The 12,520-nt window shown below is 40.9% G+C and overlaps 1 protein-coding gene across 7 annotated transcripts in view; it reads left to right on the top strand.

Moving 5' to 3' along the window:
* The window catches only part of PLCB4 (phospholipase C beta 4), a 485,858-nt gene that overhangs the window by 313,329 nt on the left and 160,009 nt on the right, over positions 1-12,520 (top strand). For all 7 annotated transcript variants that reach the window (XM_047771687.1, XM_047771685.1, XM_047771688.1 and 4 more), the window contains 3 exons: positions 2,974-3,054; positions 4,293-4,352; positions 6,116-6,259. In XM_047771687.1, the coding sequence (XP_047627643.1) occupies positions 2,974-3,054; positions 4,293-4,352; positions 6,116-6,259 (285 nt within the window). The remainder of the gene's footprint in view (positions 1-2,973; positions 3,055-4,292; positions 4,353-6,115; positions 6,260-12,520) is intronic.

Genomic DNA, 12,520 nt, shown 5'->3' with positions numbered 1-12,520 from the left:
TCCAGTTTTGTGATTTTCTTTGTTAAGTTCAGTGGTAAGATATGGAAAGGAGGACTTATTTTTTTTGGCCAGGAACACAGAAAGGAGACATAGGAGTTGAGGGTGTCTATGAGGGAGTGATTGTAATATTGGATCATAGCAATAAGCTAGACAAAGATGAAAGTAAAAGAAATCTAGTGGTTAGTAAGAGATTGGCAGGGTTAATGAATAGGAAGTTGCAAGAAGTCAAATTAATATAGGAGAGTGAGAAATCTAGAGCTAGGGGTTTAAAGGATCAGATGAAAGTGTCCAAGAATTAGGAATCCTAATTTCTACCTGGTGACGGTAGGGTCTGAGAGTACTAAGTAATTGAGAGAAGAGGAAAGAAAAAAAATCCTTGCGGATAAGACCAAGGAACTGAAAGTTCCACCTCAAAATAAGCTGGAAAATCATTGTTATTTATCATGTATATTTCATGGATCATCTCATATCCTTATTTGGAATTGGATAGGATGCATGAAAATAAATAATAATGATGGTAGCTGATTCATTGTGGGTCTACTCTGAAAATACCATTTTAGGTCATACTTTTGAACACTGAAACTATTACCATGAGGATATTGCTTAGGAAGTATTCTAAAATGCATTCATTCTTATAATTTAATTAACTGATTATTGTCATTTCTCCATCAGTAATGATAGAAGACTCCACATAGCCTTTGGGGTCAAATTTAATACCTTTTGTTTGACATACAGCACCCTTCTCGCCTAGCCTGATTGATGTGTCTAGTGTCATTCTCTGCCATCCCCATAAGATGTCCCAATCACCTCAGCTCCTCAGAAGGCCCCACTGTCAGGCCAGACCTACATACCTGCCAGGCTGCTTCACTGGGATCACTTCTGCTCATCCTCTGAGACCCATCAAAAATGTCAACTGCTGGGTCGAGCCTTTTCTAAAACATTGAACCGTCAAGTGTGTTTTTGTGGCTCAAAACCCTCACAGATTATAAATTTCATCTTGTTAATAATTTTTCATCACAAGTAATAAAGTTGAACCATACAAGGTACCACTTGCTGAACTTTATGTGATTCAGTGTCATTGTAGAAACGCAAAAGTACTTTACCATCTCACTTCGTTCCTTAAAAGGGAGGTGTAAATACTTCCTTTTGTTAGATAAGGATTCTGAGACTTAGAAAGGGTCTTTGTAAGAGAAAGTAAATAGTAAATAAGTGGCAGAACTGGGTTTTGATTCCAAAAACAAAGGTCAAGCACCTTGCCCCTTCCTTCGTCTTACTCATCGCTGTGACTACAGTGCTGAGCACGAACCTGGGACAGAGTCGAAATACGTATGATAATTCTTCATCTGTCAGAAAAACTACCCAAACAAATTTGAAGGCTGGCTTAATTCAAGGCCCCTGGGACTCTCAATTCTGACACTCTAGGTGGCCCAGTATCTTGACATTGGATTTACCATGATGAATGTTGTTGCTTCCCTGGAATTTAGAAAGATATGTTTTGATGGGTGAACCTGAGAGTCTGGACAACGCTTAAAATCTTAATCCTATAATTGCTCTTTCCTCTTTAGTGTTTGAAGTCACACCCTGCTCCTGTTTGCCAGGCAGGTTCACTATTTGCAGTGCTGTAATTATCTAGGAGGACAAGTTCTTTAGATCATGAGACGAACGTGTGGATTTGGTGCCACGTGGGTGCCAAGGCTTGATGTAATGCAAACAGAGTGCAGAGGGCATCTGGGTTCATTTCCTGAATGCCCTTTTTCTTTCATTGACATAGAACTTTCCTGGTGTTCTTAAGAACAATGGTGCTTTCTTGCTAAAGACCAGGAATCCCTTGGCAAATACAGTTTAGTTGCTCTGAGGCCCCTCCATTTGGCTAACATTCCTTCCTGATTCCAGTTTTGATTCTGAAATTTTCAGCAGAGTTCCTAATGTCAAAGTCCACAACAGTAGTTCTGAGAGTCTCATGTACATTAGACTTACCCAGAGGGCTTGTTGGAACACAGATTTCTGGTTCCTACCCCAGAGACTCTGATTCAGTCTGTCTGGCCTGGAGCCCTAGATTCTGCAGTTTAGTCAGTCTCCCAGGTGATTTCGATGCTGCTGGTCCCAGGACTGTTCTTTGAGTAGCTCAAAATCTGACTTAAGTCCTGGTTTATGGGACACCAAATGAGGTTGGATGTAAAAGCAGAAAGTTCAGGAATTTTCTGAGTAAACCTCTGAATGCTAAATTGTATAGTCAAAAAAAAAAAAAAAAAAGAGTAATCTAAAAAGTTATCTCCTAGAGTTCTTGTTGTGGCTCAGCAGTAACAAACCAACTAGTATCCATGAGGACACGGGTTCAATCCCTGGCCTCACTTAATGAGTTAAGAATCTGGCATTGTCGTGAGCTGTGGTGTAGATCGTAGATGTGGCTCAGATCCTGTGTTGCTGTGGTGTAAGGCAGCAGCTATATCTCCAAGTCGACCCCTAATCTGGGAACTTCCATATGCCAAAGGTGTAGCCCTAAAAAGACAGACAGACAGACAGACAGACAGACAGGGAGGGAGGGAGGGAAGGAAGGAAGGAAGGAAGGAAGGAAGGAAGGAAGGAATTAACCCCTGATTTCTGACACTATGTTGGAGATGGGCAACAATTCCTCTTTCTTGAAGGGAGACCAGTTGGCCAGAACCTGGGAGCCCTTCTTCCTTCCAGGAGGTCTTCTTCCAAGATTTTAGAGAACATTCCTCCTCCGTCAAAGTATTAGCATGTTTTGTTATTAAAACTACTCTAAAGAAGATGCTGTATAAAATTCATCAGTCTTTCAATGCAAAAAATGAATGCAAGAAATTTTCAAAATGAAAACTTTACATATATAGTAAGAAATGTCATTAGCTTTAGGATACATTTTCCTTTGTTTAGAGGCTAAAAGATATTTGCATTTTTATTAGATTCAAAATGGTGTGAGTTCATGCAGATCAACACATTTCTTTTGAACAGGAATCCTTTGTGTTTGAACCCAACTGCCTCTTCAAAGTGGACGAATTTGGCTTCTTTCTGACCTGGAGAAGTGAAGGCAAGGTATGGCAACAGAAAGAGCAAGTTGTTCCTCCCTGCTGTCAGGGTTAAGGCATTTTATTTCTCAGCAAGTGACAGAGTGCCTCTTGAGGGCACAGACCCTGTGCTCTCTGTTGATTCAAGATTTTTAGAAATGTACTTCCATGTGCCAAGCACTTGGGATACTGTGGTGGTCAAGGACATGTCCCTCGCCCTCATAGCCTCCAGCCTGCAATCAAAGTGGGCATCCAAAAATAGACAAAACGTTACAAGCCGTTGAGAGTTGTGAAGGAGAAAGTCAGGTTGTTACAAGAGCTTAAAACAGGCAAGTCTTGGAGTTCCCATCATGGCTAATGGCTAACAAACCCAACCAGGATCGATCCCTGGGTTCAATCCCTGGCCTTGCTCAGTGGGTTAAGGATCCAGTGTTGCTGGGAGCTGTGGTGTGGGTCGCAGACGCAGCTCCGATCTGGCGTTACTGTGGCTGTGGCGAATGCTGGTAACTATAGCTCCAATTCAGCCCCTAGCCTGGGAACTTCCAGATGCTGCAGGTGTGGCCCTAAAAAGCAAAATAAAAACAAACAAACAAACAAAAATACAACAACAAAAATTAGGTAAGTCTGATTTAAATCTTGGGGGTTAGAAAAGTTTCCCAGAAGCTGAAATTTCAGAGGTGCATTGGCATTAAAAAAAAAAAAAAAAAGGCATTCCCTGGTGCCTCAGTGAGTGAAGGATACAGTGTTGTCACTGCTGTGGCAAGGGTCCCAATGTGGCAAGGATTTGATCCCTGGCATGGGAATTTCTCCATGCATGCCTCAAGAGTGGCCAAAAGAAGAAGGGCATTTTCATGTGGTTATACACCAGGATGTAACACATTTAATCAACCTTTGAGCTGAATTTACAAAAAGTAGAATCAGAGTTATATAAAAGTTAGCATGTCCCAATTTAATAGTTCATGTACACATATATTTAATAGTATACATAAATTATATTAATAATATTACATGCATAAAGGAAACATTTTATAAACATTTTACAAATAATTATTCAGAGTTGCATTCATATATATATTTGAAACAGTCTTGACTTTTTCTGATTGTTGGAAATTATCATTATAATTATTATTTGTTTTTAATCCCTTTTCTGCCTGACCCTAATCAGCATTGACTTCATCATCCAAAGCATGTGCTAATCATCTTGTTTGTGCCATAAGTCTAGCAGAATTCAGGCTAACTGCTGTGTGCTATATTCTGTCTTTGCAGGAAGGACAAGTACTAGAATGTTCCCTCATCAACAGTGTGCGTCTGGGAGCCACACCAAAGGTACCAGTGATTGGTGTTCATTGTTCTTCTAAACACAGAATGCTGTTTAACCTGTTACTGCCCCTATATCATCAGCTGGGAATGAAGAATAGACACAGTTTAGAAATCTCATCTATAACGGTTGGGTGATTTGGATTACATTCTGTTCTGTTATATTAGACATCGTTATTAACCTTTAAAAATGACAATGCTAGTGTGATACCAGCATCAAAATCAACAGTTTCCTTAACTCAGAAATTAATTTGACAAGCAATCCCCGCCCAGCCTTCTTTTGTAGCAAATACTGAGTCATTTCTGGTCCGTGGTTGACGTGGAAGTTTAAATGGCTTGGGTAGCTTCATATTTGTGCACCTGCGCACGCACACATTGGCTCACCTTGAAGGCTGGTTTGCCTCGGAGAGAAAAAAAGAATGACAGAATGCATAAATCAGCCTTCTTCACAGTGATTGATTTGTTTGAATAAGAAGCTGTTTGCATAGCGATGCTAGGAATTTAAAAGATGTTTTTTCCCAGAATATTCTAGCACAGCATTTATTCCCTTTTCCGTAATAGCCCTGCACGTTTTCAGGTGTTCAAAATGAAATTATGTTCCTTGCTTTGTTTTTGTTTTTGCTCTTTATTGACCTTCTTTGATGTTAGTTAAAATCTCTGGGTGACTGTGTTGGCATTTTCCCCCTGAGTTCTTTTGGAGGACAAAGCCTCTATTTTATTTGCTAATTAGGGTAAACTTACACAGTTTTCATTCCAAACAAGGATGCCAACGCTCCTAGAGGCACACATACTCTTTGTATCCTGGCTATTTGAAAGCCTTGTGGTTGCAGGTCCTGGCAGTGCCCTGCATCTTCCTGTGACTCCCCAGCAGCCATCTTGAGAAACCTCTGACTCTGTAGACACAAGTAGGTCCCAGTCAGAGCCTTTCTGTTCTGTTGCCATAGTCATCCGGGTTCTCCAATAACTACATCTAGAAATGCAAAGACACTCCCTCCCAGTCTTCTAAATCAATAATTTTATAATACCTGTCATGGTCTGTGCATGAGGGTCAGAAGAAGAATTTCCGGCATGGTGATGGCAATGTGAAGAGAAATTAGAATGTATTGAGATAAGAGATGCTGCAAATGCAACAGGATGACTTCCTGATAATCAGGGGGAGCCAACCCCAAAGAGAAAGAAGAGTTTAAGATGATAGATGCTGCAAGCACAATGGGATGACTTCCCTGATGATCCAGGGAGAGCAGACACTGAGCCCATGGACATGTCTGTTTTTATAGCCCAGGGAAAGGGGAGGTCTCTTGATACACCCTCATGACCTGCTCATTGGTTGGGGAAAGAGGGGTCTTGCTGTTTGGTTGGGGCCTTATAAGGCCCCTAGAGAGGTGGAATGAGAGTGGGCCACATTCCTTTCCTAGTAGGGGGCAGGAGGTAGCGACCAGATTGCTCAAGGTCGGGGAGGGGCATTACAATGAGATGGGTGAGGCGATGATAAGGGTCTGGTAAGTCTTGTCTTGGCCAAAGGTTTTGAGTTCAGTCTCCTTGAAGAGGCCTTGAAGCCCAATGATGCCTTTCTTCCCAAATTCCCAAATGTAAAATGTTATGGATTTTACCCCTGTAGGTTTTAGACTAGCACTCGATATCTGGGCATTTTTAGATAAAAAGAGAATGTTGGCCCGAATGTATATTTTTACATCAAGTGTAGTTTCTTTTTACCGCATTTCTGCCATGCTCTGTGATTTAATGTATTTTTTCCTATTTGTATCCCTCTATAGGATCCCAAAATTTTGGCTGCTCTTGAAGCTGTTGGGAAATCAGAAAATGATCTGGAAGGGCGGATAGTTTGTGTCTGCAGTGGTACAGATCTGGTGAACATCAGTTTCACGTACATGGTGGCTGAAAACCCAGAAGTAACTAAGGTAGCCTCTATGAAACAGCATCCCTTCCTTCCCCCATACGTGCATATGTACATAATTTTTTATGTATAATATAATTTGAATGTATATATTTTCAGTTGTATAATAATTTAAATTTTTTTAACTGTTTCCATTGCCTTGCTGGAATGTTGGTTTAGAAAATACAGCAAGCACCAAACCCTTTTAGGATGTCACTCGTGTATGTCAGCAGCCCAAACACCTACTCCAGTTTGTTGTGGGAACCTCTTGAACTTGAATGTTCCCAGAAACCACCTGGGATTTTGTGAAAATGTAGACTCTGATTCAGTGGATCTGAGATGAGGCCAGATTCTCCCTTTGCAACAAGCTCCCATTTGATACTGATGCTACTGGTCCAAGAACCACACTTGGAGGAGCCAGGGGCTAGATCAGCCCTGCCAAGGAGAAACAGAATGCAAGACACAGATGTATTTTAAAATTTTCTATTAGCCACAGGTAAAATTAATTTAAATAAAATAATATTTTAACCCAATACATCACTTTTTAAAATTCAAGTGTAGTTGATTTACAATGTCATGTTATTTTTAGGTACATAGCTAGCACAGTGATTCAGCTATATCCATATATATATTCTTTTTCAGATTCTTTTCCATATAGGTTATTACAAGATAGCAAGTATAGTTCCCTGTGTTAGACAGTAGATTCTTATTGGTTATCTATTTTATGTACAGTAGCATGTATATATTAATCCCAGACTCCTAATTTATCCCTCCCCCTCAGCCCCTTTCCCTTTTGGTAACCATAAGTTTGTTTTCTCTGCTTGCGAGTATATTTCTGTTTTGTAGGTAAGTTTATTTTTTTGGAGGGGTTTTGCAGTTTTTAGTTTCCACATATAAGCTATATCATATATTTATCTTTCTGTGTTTGACTTACTTCACTTAGTGTGGTCTATCCATGTTGCTGCAGATGGTATTATTTCATTCTTTCTTATAGCTGAGTAATAATCCATTTTGTGTGTGTGTGTGTGTGTGTGTGTGTGTGTGTGTGTGTTTATCACATCTTCTTTATCCCATTCATCTGTCAATGGACATTTAGGTTGCTTCCACGTCTTAAGTATTGTAAATAGTGCTGCAATGAACATCGGGGTACATGTAACTTTTCAAATTCCAAAATAACATTTTTTAACCCAAAATATCATTTTAATATGAAATCAATATAAAATTAACATATTTTACATTCTCCTGTCCATACAAAGCCTTCAAAAGCCAATGTGTGTTTTCAATTCACATGAGCTTCATGTAGCTAATGGCCCTCCTGTTGGACAGTGCAGGCCTAGATGATTAAGATAGCCAAGCCCACCTCAACCCCCATAGTAAGCTATTAAAATATTGTGTTATGATCCATCCTGATACCTTAGCCAGCATCCCATTGCCTTGGCAAGTGAGTCTTAAAGAGATTTTGGTCAAAATAGAAAGCCTTAAATTTAAATCACTTTCTTGCACATCATTTGTCTTCAGGCAGTTTTACCTGTGGACAGAGAGCCCATTATCTTTGCATAATACCTGCAAAGAGGCTTGAGCCTTTTCTCTTCCATTGCAGAGACCTAGGGTGGGGGGAGGCAGGAGGGAGAGGCATTTTATTTTTCTTATTGATCCTGCAAGTAGGAACTCAGGGCAGGATTGAATGAGAAAGGTCATCATTAGAAATGCTGATTTTAGAGCCCAAAGGAAGTATTCAAGTAAGATGATTTGACACAACTGAGATGAGAAGATTTAACCCTGGCCCCAGAGCTGACAGTTGCAGAACTGAGTTCTACAGATTCTGAGACCATCTAGGCTCTTTCATCTTTACTCATAAAGCATGGTCCACGTTCCACCTGCGCAGGCCTCATCTGAAAGCCCCTTACACATTAGAGTCTCAGGCCCACACATATCTACTGAATCTTCTTTTCTAATAAGGCCCCCAAGTGACTCATATGTGCAGTAAAGTTTGAGAAGCTCCCCAATGTGGCTTTGAAGCCAGGAATAGACTTTCCATGTTACACAAGAGCCTTTGCTTCTGTCCTTGCAGTGGCTTGGTTGGTTTCATGCCATCATTCTAGATCACTTTGCTTAGGAGAACAGATTTTTGCCTTCAAGTTCTTTCATAATTGTGCTCCTATCAACACCTAGTGTGACTGGTTTCTCGAATCCTGCTGATCTAAACTAGCCTTGTTTCTGCTCTTGAAGTTCAAGCTTACGTTATTTGCTGTAGAGGTCTTTCTGGTTTCTCTTTGCCATAGCAACATCCAATTCCAGGAGCCCATACTGACCACCCACAAAGAAAAAGACTTGTTAATCAGCTAGAGATATTTAGCTGCCTGAAATTTTACAAAAAGGCAGTTCTGGAGACTGGTGTGTCCTGGCTTTTGTCAATTTGTCATATAACTGTATGACTCATATGCGCTTAAGGCTCTAAGCTTGGGACCAGGGAGCCTGGGCTTCCACAACCTGTTCCTTCTCCTCCCAGCTATGTGACTGAGACACACAACTTGCCTCTCGGAGCCTCATCTTCATCTGTAAAATAAGACCAGTACCAAAATATCTGCTCTTCGGATTGTTGTGCTGATTACAGGAGTGGTTACATGGAAAGGGCTTAGTACACAGCCATTCTCAGCAAAAGCCATAGATGTGTTTCTGCTATTGCAATAACAGGGTCCTAGAATTTTAGAGCTGGAGATAGATTTTAGGAAGAACTGCCCACCACCTCATTTTTCAGATTTAGCAAATGAAGCCAAGGAGTTAAAAGAACTCACTTAAGTCCACACAGCAGGGTAGGCCAGGGTCCAACCTAAACTCCAGGCCTCCTGACTTCCCATGTGATGCTAACCCACCCCATCCCCCAGCAAAGACAGTACTGGGAAGATAGCTCAGATCAGGATGTCCATTATGATTTGGCCTTCCATGGTTTGATTGCTCATTTGTTTAAGCATGATGGTTTGGGAGTTCCTGTTGTGACTCAGCAGGTTAAGAACCCAACATAGTATCCATGAGGATGTGTGTTCGATCCGGGGCCTCACTCAGTGGGTTAAGAATCTGGTGTTGCCACAGGCTGTGGTATAGGTCACAAATGCAGCTTGGACCTGGGGTTGCTGTGGCTGTGGCATGGGCCTGCAGCTGCAGCTCCAATTTGACCCCTAGCCTGGGAACTTCCATATGCCACACATGTGGCCCTAAGAAGAAAAAAAAAGAATGGTGATCTGATACGTATACTTATAAGTACGAGGTTTATATATGTATGTTCTGGGCAGACATCTATAGTTAAACGTAAGTTTCAGGTTTTTGTTTTTGGCTTTTTTTTTGTAGTAGCATCTTTGCTGAATTTAAGATTAACTAGCCAAACAAGGACTATAAAGTCATTCTCTACTAAATTTTCAATTCAAACTCAAGACTATTTAAGCCTGCTCTTATTGAAGAAATGGAACATTGTAGCTTCTGGAAACAACTAGTTAAAATTTTATATTTCATTCATAGTATAATATATAAATATTAATCTCACTGTTCAAACTAGAACTAGACAGCCCATGATGAGTAGAACTAATCCCTTTTGGTTAATTGATACTCGGAGAAGAAGATATTGAACAAATGTCTCATTGTGAATGATCTTGCCCACTCCCCGATTTCCAAACTTAAAATTTAACTCTATTAATCAAGATCATAATACTTTCCACTTAGCATCCACCACGTGTTCCAAATCACCACTACGTTATTCCTCTGTCTCTACATGTGTTACTATCTCTAACAGAACACACAGGCCTTCAAAGTGAGAAGATTTATACAAAATACGCACAGATGTAGTTACTGCAGATCAAAATGATATCAGAATTCAAAAATTAAAGCAGGTCACGTGAGACATGTAAAGATCTCCCAGTGTACCTGGAAAGGTGTTTGCGACTCCGTCTGTGGTCCCACTTCTACATGAGTACAGCTTAGGAAACTAGAATCACGGGACCCCAGCATATGCTCTCTACCCTTGTCACTAGCTCTGTTCTGGTCAGTTTACCACAAAAGTCAGTGAAAGCAAATCATCATTTTAAAAATTAACATTTACAGATCTTAAACCCTTGATTTTAACTTGAAGCACATAAATGTGGTTCAGTTGCTGGCCAAGCTTTTAATATTAGGGCCGAAGTCTTTGCATTAAGTGTGGGTCATTTGGTTGGTGTTGATATATTTTTTTTGCCTATAATTCACCCCTAATGCAGTGTCTGAAATATCTTGTCCGATTTCTTCTTTTTTTATTTTTTGGGGTTTTTTTTTTTCAGTGCCACGCCCACAGCACATGGAGGTTCCCAGGTTAGGGGTTGAATCAGAGCTGCAGCTGCACCACAGCAACACAGGATCCAAGCCGCATCTGCAACCTACACCACAGCTCATGGCAACGCCGAAGCCTTAACCCACTGAGCAAGGCCAGGGATCAAACCTGCATCCTCATGGATGCTAGTCAGATTCGTTAACCGCTGAACCACAACAGGAACTCCTTGTTTGGTTTCTTTAAAGACACTTGTGGAGCAATTGGAATACAGAATCCTACAACTGTATGACTTCTTTCCCTAATCCTTTAGCTGTCTCTTTCATAGATTTTTAGAAAAAATTTTTAACAACTTGCCTTTAAAGAAATATTTCCAAATATTCCCCTACAGAAACAACATTCTTTCTTTCCTTTCTCTTTTTTTTTCTTTGTTGGCCACCCCATGGCATATAGAATTCCCAGGCCAGGGGTCATATCCAAGCTGCAGTTGTGACCTATACCACAGCTGTGGCAACACCAGACCCTTTAACCCACTGTACCAGGCTGGGGATCAAACCTGTGACCTGATGCTGAAGAGGTGTTGCCAATCCAGTGACACCACAGCAGGAACTCCAGCAACCCTCTTTCTTTCCACAAGCGTATTTCATTGGTTCATGTAATTTTTCTTACAGACATAAACAGTTGTGGAAACAGATATGAGGAACTCATGGTAAACATGCAAGGCAAGAGCAGAAAGGTACAGCATGTTGGAAAATAGCCTGTGAACTGTGAGAGTCTGACATTCCCTGGGTGGTTGGAGTGTTTTGTTTGTTTCATGCACGTGGGACAAGTCTTGGTCTGACCAGTAAAATAGACATTTTAAGAGGATTTCTAGTATAGAACTTGCCCAGGAGTATTTGAGATTCTTGAATCCGTTCTTAACTCCTGGGCTTTTATGATACAGTCTGAAGATTCTGAAAGAGTCACTTAACCAAACATTTAATCTAGATACATGGGCCAACCTTCAGTTCAGGTGTTCTCCATGGAGAATGGACTTTCACACATGGACCTTTTCTTGACTCTGAGAAAACCAGCTTGCCTTCTTTGTTCATCTACTTCCTAGAGAGTCCTCTGGGTTTTTTCTTCCTATTGCAAGTGGGTGTTTTAAGAGTCAGTAGAATTGAACAGGAAATCTGACTTTTGTGGAATTGAGCTTTCAAATAAGTATAAAATCTTTCACAGCAGTAAAAGATGACATCAGTCTAAAAGGCATCTTGGTAGCTCAGCTTGTCTTCAGCCACCCTCTCTGCTTAAAGAGTAGATAAGCTTGCCTGCTCCTCTCCCTCTTTACAAGATTTAGTTCAAATCTATAGGCCTTTCTCCCCCATGAAATAAATGTCTAATGGTGTTGTAAACATAAGTCCACATCAAATTTTCCACCCACATCCTTTCAGTTGCAGAGACCATGAAAGCCCTTCTGGCATGTCCTGATCAATCCATTAACAAACACCCTTGGGAGTTTCCTTTGTGGCTCAGTGGTGAAAGAATCCGACTAGGAACCATGAGGTTGCAGGTTCAATCCCTGGCCTCACTCAATGGGTTAAGGATCCAGCATTGCCGTGAGCTGTGGTATAGGTTGCAGATGCAGCTCAGATCCTGTGTTGCTGGCGAAGGCCAGCAGCTACAGCTCCAATTAGACCCCTAGCCTGGGAACCTCCATATGCTGCGGGTGCAGCCCTAGAAAAGACAAAAAAATTTTAAAAATTAAAAAAAAAAACCTCTTGGAATTCCCTGATGGCTCAACAAGTTAAGAATCTGGTGTCACTGCTGTGGCTCAGGTTTGATCCCTGTCCCACATGCTTTGGGCATGGCCAAAAAAAAAAAAAGCAACACAGTTTTTTTATGTGTGTGTCTTTTTTTAGGGCTGCATCCATGCATATGGAAGTTCCCAGACTAGGGGTCCAGTTGGAGCTGCAGCTGCCAGCCTATACCACAGCCACAGCAACTTGGGATCGA

The sequence above is a fragment of the Phacochoerus africanus genome, chromosome 3, assembly GCF_016906955.1.
Source record: "Phacochoerus africanus isolate WHEZ1 chromosome 3, ROS_Pafr_v1, whole genome shotgun sequence".
In the NCBI taxonomy this organism is placed as follows: domain Eukaryota; kingdom Metazoa; phylum Chordata; class Mammalia; order Artiodactyla; family Suidae; genus Phacochoerus; species Phacochoerus africanus.
Note: the sequence above shows the minus strand (reverse complement) of the source record. Positions and strands in the feature narration are given on the sequence as shown.